At 39.8% G+C, this 15,891-nt stretch overlaps 1 protein-coding gene across 2 annotated transcripts in view; it reads left to right on the top strand.

Annotated features, from left to right (window-relative positions):
- The first annotated feature begins 924 nt into the window (after positions 1 to 924).
- The window catches only part of LOC110955185 (interleukin-1 receptor accessory protein), a 29,308-nt gene continuing 14,341 nt past the window's right edge, over positions 925 to 15,891 (top strand). For both annotated transcript variants that reach the window (XM_022200073.2, XM_022200072.2), the window contains exons 1-4: positions 925 to 1,364; positions 6,163 to 6,245; positions 12,327 to 12,522; positions 14,528 to 14,611. In XM_022200073.2, coding sequence (XP_022055765.2) covers positions 1,363 to 1,364; positions 6,163 to 6,245; positions 12,327 to 12,522; positions 14,528 to 14,611 — 365 coding nt within the window. In that variant the 5' untranslated portion in view covers positions 925 to 1,362. The remainder of the gene's footprint in view (positions 1,365 to 6,162; positions 6,246 to 12,326; positions 12,523 to 14,527; positions 14,612 to 15,891) is intronic.

Raw genomic sequence — 15,891 nt, 5'->3', positions numbered from 1 at the left:
AATAGTAATAATAATAATAATAATAATTTATATAAATATAATATAAACATCTGTTAAATAATTATATCTTTTGCTGATGTAAATATAATAATAAAAAATTGTGTGATTTCCTGGTTTAATATTATAAATGGGTAATTAATTGTTTTAGAAAGATGGGGAGGTTTTTATTTTTTGTTTTTTTACAGTTTATTTTTGTGATTTACATGTAACTCATGACACTTTTCTGTGACTTTACTAAATATTATCTGAAATTAGACAAATATATAACCAATGATTGATATATATTTACCAGTTTTTATCTTTTAATATATTTTTTGCTTTGAAATAATGACAAATATCAGTAAAATAATGGCATTTTAGCAGATTTAAATACAGTAAAAATAGTGAAATTTTACGGTTGAACACTGCAAAAAGACAAATTAATGTTTGTTAAAGTACAGATTGTTGATGTGGATGTTATTTACTGTGTGGGTCTGGGGGTTTTAATCATGAAAATCTAGATTTATATTTATTTTCTGTGATTTTATGCCACATTATCTGTAACTTAACAATTTTTAAAAGCAGCAAAATAACAGTTTAAACTCCATTTAAATATATGTGGAAAAAATGCTTTTTTGCTGCTGAAAATATTATCAAAATAATAGTAAAAATTAGATTTAAAATAAAAAAAATGTAAAATAATAAATAAAAGTAATATAAATACTGAAACTTTATTGTTTGGTGTTTAAAGATGAAAAATTAAAACAAAAACAGTGGAAATTTGCTGAGAAGCTTTAAAACAGGTTTCTGTAGTTTCTGTTCATCACTTCCTGTTTTTGTGTTTTTGCTTTCTGCTGTTCGATTCCTGATTATTGGGAAATCTCACTGATCGATGGCGCAACCCTGAGGGGAGGAAGAACCGGGGAGGAACCGGGCAGGAGGAGGAGCGTCGACCGGAATCCGCTCCACTTCCTCCATGTAAACACTAAAAGTCGGTGTTTGCGTTTTAACGCAGCATTTCTGCGCTTTTCTGCTCCTCTGACGCACATTTTTGACGCGTAAAGTCTCCAAACTCCGTCCAGCTGCCAACATCTGTCGCTTTAATGAGTTAATTAACGCGTCATGTCGGACCGGAGCCGCTAATTGGCTGCACGCGCTCCGCTCCGAGGAGTTATCGGACCACCGGATCACCGGGGCTGCCGAGGATTTACAGCCGGGATAGAGTCCTGACGCGCGGCCGTTAGTCATCCGACTGCCGGTGCTGTTACCGGAACGTGTGAGTCAGCAGAGACCCGGTTTAACCCACCCTGCACCGGGACCTCCTGCCGAACTACTCCGAGTGAATCACAGGAACCGGACACACACCGAGCAGAGCCGCTGCCAATGTAAGTCCACGCCTTCTGGCTGTTATTCCTAAATGTACAGTTTTCTCTATGGACCCCGGTGCTGTGCGCTTCCTGCGTTATTTTCCTGTTAGTTCTTTGGGTATAAAACGAGGTTCTGCTGCTTTATTCACTGAAAGTCGGTTTGATTAAGAGAATCAGCCCGGTGACTGAGACGTGCTGTCCAGGGACGAACCGGGACAGACCCGCTTCTGCTGCTAGCCCCTATTCACAGCCCTGCGTTGGGATTGTCATTTAAAAATCCGCTAATTTAACGGTTTTGACAGTTTCTTTGCAAACACGCAGACACCGAGAACAAAACTAGAATGCAGCATCAATCAGTCTGTTTTCTACAATTCGGCTCACAAGCACTGAACCAGCCTGACCTCACTGGAAAACAGCTGCAACTTTAGTCAGTCTTTCTCCTGTTTATTGCAGCAAGGCTCCGTGAAAGACAGATATGGAAATCCAGGATTGATTCATAATTTAGAAACTATTTATGAGCCGAATTTAATATGAGACTCTAAAGATTTGCAAACGTTATTGAAAGGTGTGAAAAGTTTTGTTAAAATTTGTATAACATGAAGTAAGAGTCAAAATGATGCTTTTTAGATGTGAGTCTGGGGTGAGATTTTGTGCATGAATTGAGGTTCAGTTCTCCATCGATCAGCTCTGTTAATCAGATTATCGTCAATCAGGTCAGTGTGGGCACTCAGCAGAACAGCTGCAGTCCACCTGCATCTTCATAATCTTCATCATCATCACTGTCTGGTCCCAGCAGTGAATTTGTGGCACTTAAACCACTAAATTATGAGAAATATTAGCAATAAAAGACAAACTGGAAAGCAAAGAAAACTTTGCTTTTAGTTCATTTAGGTAAATTCAGGCTCATATTGTGAATACAAACTGATAAAATAAGGTGTTAATGAGGCTCACAGCTGCCTGCGGTGACAGAAATAATAAAGCTGTGATTTACAGGAGCAGCTTTTATACGAACCAACTGCTGCAAACGACTAATCAACTACCCACAATCCTCGGGGGCTGTTTATACCTGTGGCGAGGCGAATCTCACGCTCCTATAAACACTCACACAGCCAGCCTGGAGGGTTTCCCAGCTCCGGCTTTATTGAGCGTGTTGATGGATGAGCAGCTCTGGGCCTGAATGTCCCTCCTGGGATCCACTAGATCGTCCAGCGTGACACATTATCCCTCCGTCTGTCTCCTCCATCGTTTCATTTACTCCTCCACAGCCTCATTCCTGCTGCCTCTCACTCCCTCAACTTCAAATACGCCTCGTTTTACACTGTGTCTCCTCGTCCTGCTGTTAACTTTTACAATTTTATCAGAAATAAAGCATTTAAATCAAACGTCAGCAGCAAAAACGTGTCGGTTTCTGCTTCTAAAACATGAGAATTTAAAGGAAAGTGAGGATAAACGATTAAAATTAAACTAAAAACAACAGAAATCACTTGGTTTCTGCTTCTAAAATGTAAAAATGTGCAGTAAAATAAATATACATGATTTAAATTGAACTAAAAACAACAGAAATTAGCCATTTCTTGCTGTTATAATGTAAAAATTTGCATTAAGGTGAAGGTTAACCACTAAAAATGGACAAAACCAACAACAATGTGTTGGTTTCTGCTTCTAAAATACAAGAATTTGCAGTAAATTGAATATTAACCATTCAAATCAAACTAAAAACAACAGAAATCAGTATCTTCTTGCTTTTATACTGTAAAAATGCAATAAAGTGAACACTAACCATTTAAATCTGACAAAAAAACTGCCAAAATTAGTTAGTTTTTACTTCTGAAATGGAAAAAAAATTGTAGTAAAGTGAATTTTAACCATGCATGTTGGTTTCTGTTTCTAAAATGTAAGAACTTTGCAGTGAAATGTAAATGAAGCTAAAAGCCACTAAAATCTATTGGTTCTTGCTTTTATAATGTAGAAAAGTGCAGGATAGTGAGTAGAAACCATGTAAATCAATCTAAAAACAGCAAAAATCAGTTCAATCTTGCTTCTATTATGCAAAAAAAAAATTCAATTCCTGCTTCTAAAATGTGAGAATTTGCAGGAAAGTGGATATTTTTAGGCATTGCACTGTTTAATAGATGAAATCAGACTGTTTTCGACCAGATAATTAATCAGTGAAGTGAGAAAATAATGTTCAAATGCGTTAGTTGGACTCAAAATGCTTTCCAGTAAAAAAAAAAAAAAAAAAGCATACCGTTTTATAAATGACAGAATTTAACTGAGCTAATACAAACATAAATGCTGAGACCTTCTCGTCATGATGCTGCCTCCACCGTGCTTCACAGTGTTGATGGTGTGTTTGTGATGATGTTCAGTGTTTGGTGTCCATCTAACATATCATCTAGTCTGATGGTCATAAAGCTCCATCCTGGTCTCCTCAGACCAAAGAACTTTCTTCCAGGTGTCTTCAGAGTCTCCACATGTCTTCTGGTGAACTCTAGTCCACATTTAATTGGAGCTTTTTCCATCAGAGTCTTTCTCTTTGTCTCCATGAAGCTTTGACTGGTGAAGAACAGACAACAGTTGTTGGATGAACAGTCTGAAGATGGAACTCCTTCAGAGGAGTCATAGAGTCTTGGTGGCCTCCCTCTCTAGTCTCTTTCTTCTCGGTCTCTCAGTTCTTGAGGACGTCGTGCTCTAGTCAGATTTATTCATGTTCCATCTTCCTTCCATTTCTTAATGATGGATTTAACTGGACTCCTAGAGATCTTCAGGAACTTGGGCTTGATGTTATTAAATTCTTTCTTAAACTGATCGATCTTCAGAATACTTTGTCATGAATGAAGCGCCCGATGGGTCTGACTCTGTGGTTCTTAATGAGTCCATGATTAAAGGTGATGAATGAGCCTCAAACTGCACTGAGAGATGAATATACAACAAACATTTATGGAACTGAATTCACAGCTATGAGACAGAAATCACTTCTTGATCCATGAAATCATGTCGGCAGGAGAGCTGAAGTGAACGGATCAGAGGGAGAGATGAGCAGGAAGGAGAGGTGAAGGTCATCATCATCCATCTGATCTACTGTAAACGAGCCGATTCCTTTCAGATTTATGGAGGCCGAGAGACCCTGAAACACTCAGACAGGAAGAGAGCGAGGCCAAGTCTTTAGCTATATGTAATGTATGCGGACAGGAAGAGTTGTGGGTCTGTTTGTTTAGAGGCTGCAGCTGGTTGTGTTGCTGAGAGGAGCAAAAGTCAACGATGGAAATGAAAAGTGGGTCTGTAGCGAACATCAGGAGGAGAAAGAACGACCACAGAGACAAACAACAACTGGAGAGACACAAAAAGACTGCAGCAAGATGCAAAATGACCACAAAGAGCCAATAAAGGACTACAAAAAGGCACAAAATGACCACAAAGAGCCAATAAACAACTACAAAAAGGCACAAAATGACCACAAAGAGCCAATAAAGGACCACAAAAAGGCACAAAATGACCACAAAGAGCCAATAAAGGACCACAAAAAGGCACAAAATGACCGCAAAGAGCCAATAAAGGACCACAAATAGGCACAAAATGAGCACAAAGAGCCAATAAAGGACCACAAAAAGGCACAAAATGACCACAAAGAGCCAATAATGGACCACAAAAAGGCACAAAATGACCACAAAGAGCCAATAAACAACTACAAAAAGGCACAAAATGACCACAAAGAGCCAATAAAGGACCACAAATAGGCACAAAATGAGCACAAAGAGCCAATAAAGGACCACAAAAAGGCACAAAATGAGCACAAAGAGCCAATAAAGGACCACAAAAAGGCACAAAATGAGCACAAAGAGCCAATAAAGGACCACAAAAAGGCACAAAATGAGCACAAAGAGCCAATAAAGGACCACAAAAAGGCACAAAATGACCACAAAGAGCCAATAAAGGACCACAAAAAGGCACAAAATGACCACAAAGAGCCAATAAAGGACCACAAAAAGGCACAAAATGACCGCAAAGAGCCAATAAAGGACCACAAAAAGGCACAAAATGACCGCAAAGAGCCAATAAACAACTACAAAAAGGCACAAAATGACCACAAAGAGCCAATAAAGGACCACAAAAAGGCACAAAATGACCACAAAGAGCCAATAAACAACTACAAAAAGGCACAAAATGACCACAAAGAGCCAATAAAGGACCACAAAAAGGCACAAAATGACCACAAAGAGCCAATAAAGGACCACAAAAAGGCACAAAATGACCGCAAAGAGCCAATAAAGGACCACAAATAGGCACAAAATGACCACAAAGAGCCAATAAAGGACCACAAAAAGGCACAAAATGACCACAAAGAGCCAATAATGGACCACAAAAAGGCAAAAAATGACTGCAAAGAGCCAATAAAGGACCACAAAAATGGAAAGATGCAAAACAATTGCAAAATGACAAAAAAACAATTACAAAGAGACACAAAACGACGATAACGAAGACACAAAGCAACCAGAATCGGACACAAAAACGCCTAAAGAGACCAAAAACAACCACACAGAGACACAAAATGATCACAGGAAAATGCAAAATAACATTTAATATGTACAGTTTATCCACAAATACAGGTAAAAAAAGAGGAACAAAATCAGTCATCAGCATTAAATGTTTGAACAATCTGTTTAATTATCCGTTTTTTTATCTTTCTGTGTTGCAGTTTGTCATAAAATGAACTAAAACACGCAGAAACTGTGATCGTTTGTCGTGAATTTTCCACTTTAATGTTGTTTATAACTGAATAAACGGAGCATTAATGGTTTCTTCTGTCTCTCTGCAGGGCGTCCTTCGTCTCCACCCTCCTCTTCCTCTTCCTGGTGGGCGGGGCTTGGCCGGCCGTCAGTCAGTCCAGTGAGCCGACAGGTAGGTGACAGCTGAGACAGGTGGAGCTCATTAGAGGACACGAGTCAGTGAGTCGAGTCCCAGCAGACGGAAGCACAAAGAAACCCCGATAGAACCTTTCTGAGCTCAGATATCACATCCAGGTTAACGCAACAACGTGAAGTCTGTGTTTCTAGTTGAAATCAACACTGAAAGTTCTTAATTAAATGATCAAATTTACACTCTGTGACCGCAAAGAGACAAAAACTACAACAAAGACACACAAAATGACCACATACAGAAGCAAAACGACTCCAAAGAGACAGAAAATTCCACAAAAAGACACAAAAAATCTACAGAGACACAAAAATGACCAGAAAAGAGACACAAAAATGACCACAAGGAGACACAAAATGAGAAAAAAGAGACACAAAATGACCACAAAATACCTAAAATACCTTTCTGAGTTCTTAAATCACCTCCATGTTGAAGCAGAGACGAATAAAATCATGAATTCTGTATTTTTAGAGTCTTAAATTTACACTGTAGCTCCATTTAATTCTCATATTAATTCACAGAAATGACTTCTTTGTGATTAGTTTCCTTCTACAGTGAATTAAAGGTGATAAATGTGATGGAGCTGCTCTGGGTTTTACCCTCCCTGTTGTAAAAGATCCTTTTCTTTTTTTAAAATAAACCTTGCGGTGCGACTCGGCAAAAGGTTAATTAAAAGGCGAAGGGTTGGGCCTCCTGGGACGGCGTCTCCACGGCGAGGAGGCTCATTTGTACGGCTGTCCGAGGACGGAGGGGGAGGCGGGGGAGGACGGAGGGAGGTCAGAGGAGGAGGATGGAGCAGATAGATGGAGCTGCTGGAGAATGAAAGAGGATGGAACCTTCTAGGGAAAGTACAGTACGTTAGAGGAAAATCAATGGACACCAGCACGTTCTGTGATTCACAATCGATTCTCAAATGGCAAAAAGATCAGTTTCTGGAATAACATGATGTTGGAGGAATGAATAAGGTCGACTCATCTTTAGCCAAGGCAGCATTTGAGCATATTTTGAAATAAGTGGCTTAAATATGAGCTCTAGAGTAAAGAAATCAATGTTTTTACCTCACTTTTAAAAACATCTTTTACAGTTATTTAACTTCTTTGACCCTAGGGTTGTTAAATTAAAGATAGACAGTAAAATAATTGAAAAAAAGAACTGATTTACACATTAAATATCAAACAAAACAGGCCAAATCTGTAAGCAGTGTCCAAGGCACGGTGGTGGCAGCTTCATGACGTGAGGCACGGTGGTGGCAGCATCATGACGAGAAGCACGGTGGTGGCAGCATCATGATGAAGCACGGTGGTGGCAGCATCATGACGTGAAGCACGGTGGTGGCAACATTTTCACCATTTATCATTTTTTGTATTCTAAATCTGCTTCATGCTCTGTTAACATTAATGAACCAGAATCATCACATATTTTGAAAAACTCCATCTACTGTGAAATATAACAAAGAAAACTCTGAAATAATCAGATTAAAAAAGGTCAAACCTGTAAAACGAGGTTAAGAGTTTATTTTTTGATTCGTCTTCAGTGCAGCTCTGATGGTACAAAACCATTTTTTCTGGGTCTTATTTATTTATTATTAAGTAGTATTTTATCCGGCAGTCGTATCACATTTACAGAGGTGTTTCTGCTGAAGTGGAACTATAGCAGCAGATTTACAGCAGCGTGTTGCAGACGGACGGATGGATGGTGATGGAGGAGGAGGTTTTAATAGAAAGACTAATACTGCTGCCGGGGAAACCTGACAGGTCAATTACCAGCTCACAGTCTGTGCAGAAGGTGTGCAGAGCCTCCATTAATCCACAGCTCCACAAACCAGCAGGCCTGAACCCAGGGGGTCTCAAACTGAGGCTCCGGATCCTGGAACGGGACGCTGCTGTTCTGCTGAGTCAGTTCTGCTTTAGCTGCTGCTACAAGACGTCTAAACAGAATAGTAACTTTTTAAGAGTTTTGATTAGAATTATATCACTAGTTTGTAGGATTTATATTATAAAGCATCTTTTAGTTTTCTTGATTCATCATTTATTCTTAAAGTGGCATCTTCGTATTCAGTCTTTTTTGAAAAGTAGTTTTCTCATTTTTTTCTTTTTAAAACTAAATGATGGTGAATTTAATTTAGCTTTTTGACAAGAACTTACAAAAAGTGGAAAAAAAATCAGGGAGACTTATCCTCTACTTTATAAGCCTTCACATCATGATGCTGCCTCCACCATGCTTCACGTCATGATGCTGCCACCACCGTGCTTCACGTCATGATGCTGCCTCCACCGTGCTTCACGTCATGATGCTGCCTCCACCGTGCTTCACGTCATGATGCTGCCTCCACCGTGCTTCACGTCATGATGCTGCCTCCACCGTGCTTCGTCATGATGCTGCCTCCACCGTGCTTCGTCATGATGCTGCCTCCACCGTGCTTCGTCATGATGCTGCCTCCACCGTGCTTCGTCATGATGCTGCCTCCACCGTGCTTCACGTCATGATGCTGCCTCCACCGTGCTTCTTCATGATGCTGCCTCCACCGTGCTTCACGTCATGATGCTGCCTCCACCGTGCTTCTTCATGATGCTGCCTCCACCGTGCTTCACGTCATGATGCTGCCTCCACCGTGCTTCACGTCATGATGCTGCCTCCACCGTGCTTCACGTCATGATGCTGCCTCCACCATGCTTCTTCATGATGCTGCCCCACCATGCTTCTGTCATGATGCTGCCTCCACCGTGCTTCACGTCATGATGCTGCCTCCACCGTGCTTCACGTCATGATGCTGCCTCCACCGTGCTTCACGTCATGATGCTGCCTCCACCGTGCTTCACGTCATGATGCTGCCTCCACCGTGCTTCTTCATGATGCTGCCTCCACCGTGCTTCTTCATGATGCTGCCTCCACCGTGCTTCTTCATGATGCTGCCTCCACCGTGCTTCACGTCATGATGCTGCCTCCACCGTGCTTCACGTCATGATGCTGCCTCCACCGTGCTTCACGTCATGATGCTGCCTCCACCGTGCTTCACGTCATGATGCTGCCTCCACCGTGCTTCACGTCATGATGCTGCCTCCACCGTGCTTCACGTCATGATGCTGCCTCCACCGTGCTTCACGTCATGATGCTGCCTCCACCGTGCTTCACGTCATGATGCTGCCACCACCGTGCTTCACGTCATGATGCTTCCACCACCGTGCTTCACGTCATGATGCTGCCTCCACCGTGCTTCTTGATGTTGCTGCCTCCACCGTGCTTCTTCATGTTGCTGCCACCACTGTGCTTCTTCATGTTGCTTCCACCACCGTGCTTCACGTCATGATGCTGCCACCACCGTGCTTCACGTCATGATGCTGCCACCACCGTGCTTCACGTCATGATGCTGCCACCACCGTGCTTCACGTCATGATGCTGCCACCACCGTGCTTCACGTCATGATGCTTCCACCACCGTGCTTCACGTCATGATGCTGCCTCCACCGTGCTTCACGTCATGATGCTTCCACCACCATGCTTCATATATATTCCTTCCATTTCTTCACAATGGATTTAACTGGACTCTGAGAGATATTCATTTATACAATTAAAATTTTTCATAAATTCTTTCAAAATAAAGTCTGATCAAATTGACCATGACTGAATGTTACAAAGCAACAAAAAGGGAAGACTTCCAGAGGGGTTGAATACTTTTTAATGGCTGGGTGAATCAAAACCAAAAAGCTATCTGTAGCTGAATTCTAACTATTTTCCAGCAGGAAAATGCCACAGATTCTTATATTTGAATAACTAAAATGTGAAATATTTGTTAAAACAAAGACATTTTATTGATGACATGAGATTATTGGCCTACCTGTTGGTGAATCTTCAGTCTGATGGGATTCTGGTCTAATTGAAGCGTATTAGATTCTCTGCGGTGTTGAGTCTGCTCTGTGTAGAACGTATTCGTCATCACTATGATTATCACGTCCTGTATTGAGCGGTCATCATCTTCCTCCTGCATCTAATTGACCCATTCATTATAAATGAGGGGCTGCAGCAGTGAGCATTTCTAATCGCGCTGATTGATCGGCTGCAGGCTGAACGCTTGAGTCAGAGCTGAAACCATTAGTCAATTAAATCTATCGGAGGAAAATTAGTCTGCGACGGTTTTAATGATCAGCTGGTCATTTGGAGAGAATTACAATCTGCAGTTTCTCTGTTTAATATCGGTTAGAGATGTTTTATATTCCTTCCTGGAAAATTATGTTGTCAGGTATAATGACTTTACAAACTGCAAGTTAATTTGGCTAGTTAGCTTTGGTTAGCTTTATTTAATTGTGTAAATGGTGTTGCTGACATATTTAAAGAGATGCTGTGGTTAATTTGAGTTGTGTCTATGCGGAGGATATTTAATTTTGCATTCGTAAATCCTCAGAAAGTTCTTTTTTTTACTTTATATTGCTGCTTAAATGCTTTAAAAACCAATCAGTTCTGCATGCCAGCTCTTGTTCCTGCTGTTGTGGTTAAATTGTGTCATTTTCTGTGCAGATGATATTTAATTGTACATCCTTTAAATGTCCAAAAACTGCTTCCTTTACAGAATTTTAAGGCAAGTTATAGGATGAAGTCTTAATTTTTAAAGAGATAAACATGTCATATGAATGGAAATACATGTAAAAGTACACAAAATAGGTGAAATCTGTTTGATTTTGGAGAAGAAAGATGATTTTTATACTGTTAAGTGCTTGAAATTGCACATATTCTGGTTTCTTCTCTACATTTGTACCAAATTTCAGACTTTTTGGTTCAACCTGTACATTTATAGAAGGTAGAATCAGAAGAAAACAGCTGTTGTGTGAAGGATTAGAGGAATATTCAGCTGCAAAGTTCAGTAACTAGTTTAGTTTGAACAGTGCAGATGGACGCATGTTGAATGTCGTGGTTAAATTGCATCATTTTCTATGCAATGATATTTAATTCTACAATCCTAAGAAAGTTCCTTTATAGTTTACATTACAGCTTAAATGCTTTAAAAACTGACCAGCTCTGCATTTAAACTCTCGTTCCTGCTGTTGTGGTTAAATTGTGTCATTTCGTATGCAGATGATATTTAATTCTACTTCCTTAAAATGAACAGAAACTGCTTCCTGTTCAGAGTTTTTTGGCAAGTTGTCTCATATAAAGCAAATAGAATAGCAATAAAAGGGTGAACTCCTAATTTTAAAAGAGATTAAAGTGTCATATAAATGGAAGTATATGTAAAGTACACAAAATAGGGAAAGTCTGTTATGATGTTAAATGCTGTTCAGGGCAGGATATTTCACATATTCTGGTTTCTTCTCTACATTTCTGTCAAATTTTTTGCTTCAACCTGTTTTTTTACAGAAGGTAAAATGTGTAAAACCTGTGCAGAGAAGCTAAAAGCAGCAACAAGCGTCTTGGAATCATCCAATCAAGCAGCAGATTTGCTGTTTCAGGGTTTTTCTCAGCCTGCTGGGTTATTTTCAGCGTCAAGGTCAGGGTCAGGAAACTTTCCATCCGTGGCTTCAGCCTGGAAACATCAGCAGCCTGTGTCTCAGTGAGAAGTTTGGATGTTTTTGTGACTTTCTGCAGCGTTTTGCAGCAGCTTTAATAATCCAGACAGCAGCCTCTGACTCTCCTGACCGATGGGGGAAGTGTTTAATGGATCCTCTGAGCTTTAATCCTTTAATGAGATGGAAGCGAAGCAGCGCCGTTCTTTTAACAAGGCCAGTTAACATCCACTAAGCTCTGTTTGATTCTCACATAAAAACCAGAGCCGGACTGACAGCCTGGACCGGAACCAGAACCAGAGACGTTCCCCTTCACTCATCACTATACGACTATTAAGATAGAAAACATAACAACAGCCAAAGCTTCATCGCTCCATCCTCCTCCTCTGTCCAGCCCCGTGACTTTAGATATACAACTAATGTCTTTTGACTTAATTTAAATTAAAACCTCAATTTTTACACCATTAATCGCTGAAAACCCAACATTTTTTTTCAAAATGTTCTGGTCACTTACACTAAAAGGCTGCTTTCATTGCGTATGTAGACATGTAGACTCTTGTATTGTCTTTCAGAACCCTTGTGTTACGACTGGGGGGAGTCCAGTGAGGCGGGGGTGTCGGTTCTGGAGGGGGAGTCCGGTTGGCTGTCCTGTCCTCTGTTCTCTCACCCATCCGTCTACAACTACACCTCGACCCAGAGCGCCGGACACACTTTGGTCTGGTACCGACTGCTGCAGGGTCAGGACGTGGAGGAACCGATCATGACCAGGTAAAACCCAGAACTCGCCTGGTTGCTCTGGTTTCTCCTGACTCTGGAGGTTCCACACTTGAAAACCAAAACTCTGCAGCTTTAGCTGTCTGTGTATTCGTTGTCTCTTTATATTTTTTATCTTCTTTAAGTTCACATCTAGCTGTTGGAACTTAAAGTTGTGTAGAAATATTTGACTTCTTAGCATCACATTTGAACTCACTAGCTATGGTTAGCATTATTTTTCAATGTGCACATAGTAGTTCTATAGACCTATAAAAATCAGAAATAGATGCCAAATGTTCTCCGCTGGTGTCGTGAACTCAAAATTAGTCTTTAAAATATGGTTTGACTTGTTAATGAGTGTACTTTAACCCAAACAAGGTTCGACTTAACCAAACAGGAAGTGAAAACAAGACTTAAAACGCAAAATTTAACACCCTAAAACCTAAACTCAGTCTCCTGGTTGACATTCACGCTCCCTCCAACCGTCTTCTGAGCCTCTATTTAAACATTAAAACCTCCTACATGTCTGTCAGCATTAAATAATGACATTATCTATGCTGACACTTTATTCATTTACATCTTAATGTACCTCATCTGTCATATTCTCTGATAAGGATCAATCACCAGGCAGGACTGAAAATGAAGCTATTAAAATAAATACCCGTCGTATGAACTCTGTTAGCATTCATGCTGCTCTTTGTTTAACTTGGATTTAATCAGGATCAAACTGGCTCTGTAAGTAAATAATCAGCACCTTATCTCCATCTCTTTCTGACCATCTGCTTCAACCAGGGATGTAAATTTTAAACAATTTCATGAACCGTTAATCGACTAAAACTAACAGATTAATGATTGAATAACTGAAAAACGGTGGATGTTTTTCAGTTGAATCATAAATAAAATTATCGATAAATTTAGTACCAGATTGCTGAATTATAAGTTAAATAATAGCTAGAAACTGTTATGATTGTTAGCTTAAACCAGGCTTTTGTTTTTTTATGGGACTAGATAAATGGGACTATTTGCTCATGCTAACAGCAGTTCTGTCATTGAGAAATTAGGTCGTACCATTAGCAAGTAACCACTGCTAATGCTAACGGTAATTCTGCCACTGAGAAACAAAGGCATAGCATTAGCAAGTAGTAATTGTTAGTGCTAGTGGTACTTCTGTCATTGAGAAATAAAGGCATAGCATTAGCAAGTAGCTACTGCTAGTGCTAACGGCAGTTCTGTCATTGAGAAATTAGGTCGTACCATTAGCAAGTAACCACTGCTAATGCTAACGGTAATTCTGCCACTGAGAAACAAAGGCATAGCATTAGCAAGTAGTAATTGTTAGTGCTAGTGGTACTTCTGTCATTGAGAAATGAAGGCATAGCATTAGCAAGGAGCTAGTGGTAATGCCAGCTGTAGTTCTGCCATTGAGAAATGAAGACAGAACAGTGAAGCACGAGAACATTTCCAGTGATTTAGGAAAAAACTACAAGTCCTACAGCAATGAGACTCGCTGTGGGTGAAAGAGGACAAGAATGTCTAAAAAAATCTATGTGTAAATTGTTATGTAGAGGATAAATTATGAGAAGGAGACTAAAAGATAACACCATATCAACAAACCATTGGACTCCACAGCTGCAGGTTTTACTCTGATCCAGTCTGATGTGCTTAAAGATCAGCTCCTGGAGGGTATAACTGCACATTAAAATGAGTTTATGTTCAGGTTTTCCAGCCTCTGAGCAGCGAGTCTTTATAGTGAATATTAAACGGGACGTTCTGCTGACTGATAACAACTGAAATCCACCCGACAGGTGAATAAACCCGGTGTTTTTCCTGCAGCTCGAATTGAGACACTTTGAGAGGAACTGAATGATGAGGAGCTCTAACGATTTCCCTTCCAGAAGACGATCTATGGTGTTTGGGGGGGCGAGCGGCTCGATTAGCGTCACTCAGGACATTTAGAGTTTGTTCTAACGTCGTTCTCATCGAGTCGTGTCTGATTTACGTCCGTTGATTCTTCCTGCAGCTCTCGCCTCAGCAAAGACAGAGAGAGACTCTGGCTGCAGCCGGCGACCAGCAACGACACCGGACAGTACATCTGCATGCTGCGGTAGGAAACACACCGGCTTATTTATGGCTGATTTCACATGGACTCTGATGGTACACATGTGTGAGAAACTACATAAGAAATGAAGGAAGTCAAGTCTAAAATTGGGAATATTTTGAGTGAAGTCCGGTGCCATTAATGCAAGTGCAGTAATGGAAGTCCAGAATTAAGCAAAACTGGAAATATTTTGAATGAAATCTGGACTGTAGGTGTTTGTGCAGCTACATAAAGTCAGAATAAAATTAAGTCTAAAATTGGAGAGAAGTTAAATGAAGTCTGGTGTTTTAGTTTTATTTGCAGGCAGAAACGACTAAGTGGAGTCGTGTCTAAAATTACGCATATTTTGAATAAATTCTGGTGCTATAGATGTCTTTTTTTGCCAAGAAACTGATCAAATTGGGGCTTTGGAGATATCTTAAATGACGTTTGGCTCCATTTGTGCTGCCCCACATAGACGAAATTAAGTTATATCTAAAATTGGAGATATTTTAAATAAGGTCTGGTGCTATTAATGTCTTTTTAGATTAGAAATGGATCAAATTAAGTCTAAAATTGACATTTTTTAAATAAAGTCTGGTAGTTTTGATGGATTTTTAGCCAAGAAATGTATCAAATCAAGTCAAAAATTGGAGATATTTTGAATGAAGTTTGGTGTTTGCACATAAACACACAATACAGTGAATTCCGAAACTGGGACTATTTTGAATGAAGTCTGGTGCTGTTGATGTCTTTAGGCAGGAAAAAAACGAGATTTTCAATGAAAATTTGGCAAAATTCTGCATAAAATCTAGTTCTGTTTGATCAAAAATGTCACCTTTTGGTGTCTAACCGTTCTAGACACAGTGGCTGTTTATTAGTTGTTAACTGAGCAAATTTTAAACTGTTGATAATGGATTCATCAATAGGAGTACATTTTTCAGGAAAAAACTAAATTCTATGATTTCAGCTCAATAAATCTGAATATTTTGTAGCTTCTTTCCTACTTTATGACAGTAAACTGAATATTCTTTGGTTTGTTAACAAAACAAGACATTCGAGGAAACTCTGATCCACATTTTTCACAGATTTCTAACATTTTCGAGACCAAAATTAATCAGAAAATAATCAGTGGTTGCAGCCTTTGAGACAGTGGCTCTAATTTATGAGCAAAATATTCTCGTTTGTGTCCTGAAAAATCAGAATTGAAGTCAGTTACTCTGTGCATTTGTAATATTACAGATTTAACAGTGAATATTGTTGCACGTTTCCATATAGGAAGGCGATTTTCTGACTGAATTTTTGGC

The sequence above is a fragment of the Acanthochromis polyacanthus genome, chromosome 13, assembly GCF_021347895.1.
Source record: "Acanthochromis polyacanthus isolate Apoly-LR-REF ecotype Palm Island chromosome 13, KAUST_Apoly_ChrSc, whole genome shotgun sequence".
NCBI lineage: Eukaryota > Metazoa > Chordata > Actinopteri > Pomacentridae > Acanthochromis > Acanthochromis polyacanthus.
Note: the sequence above shows the minus strand (reverse complement) of the source record. Positions and strands in the feature narration are given on the sequence as shown.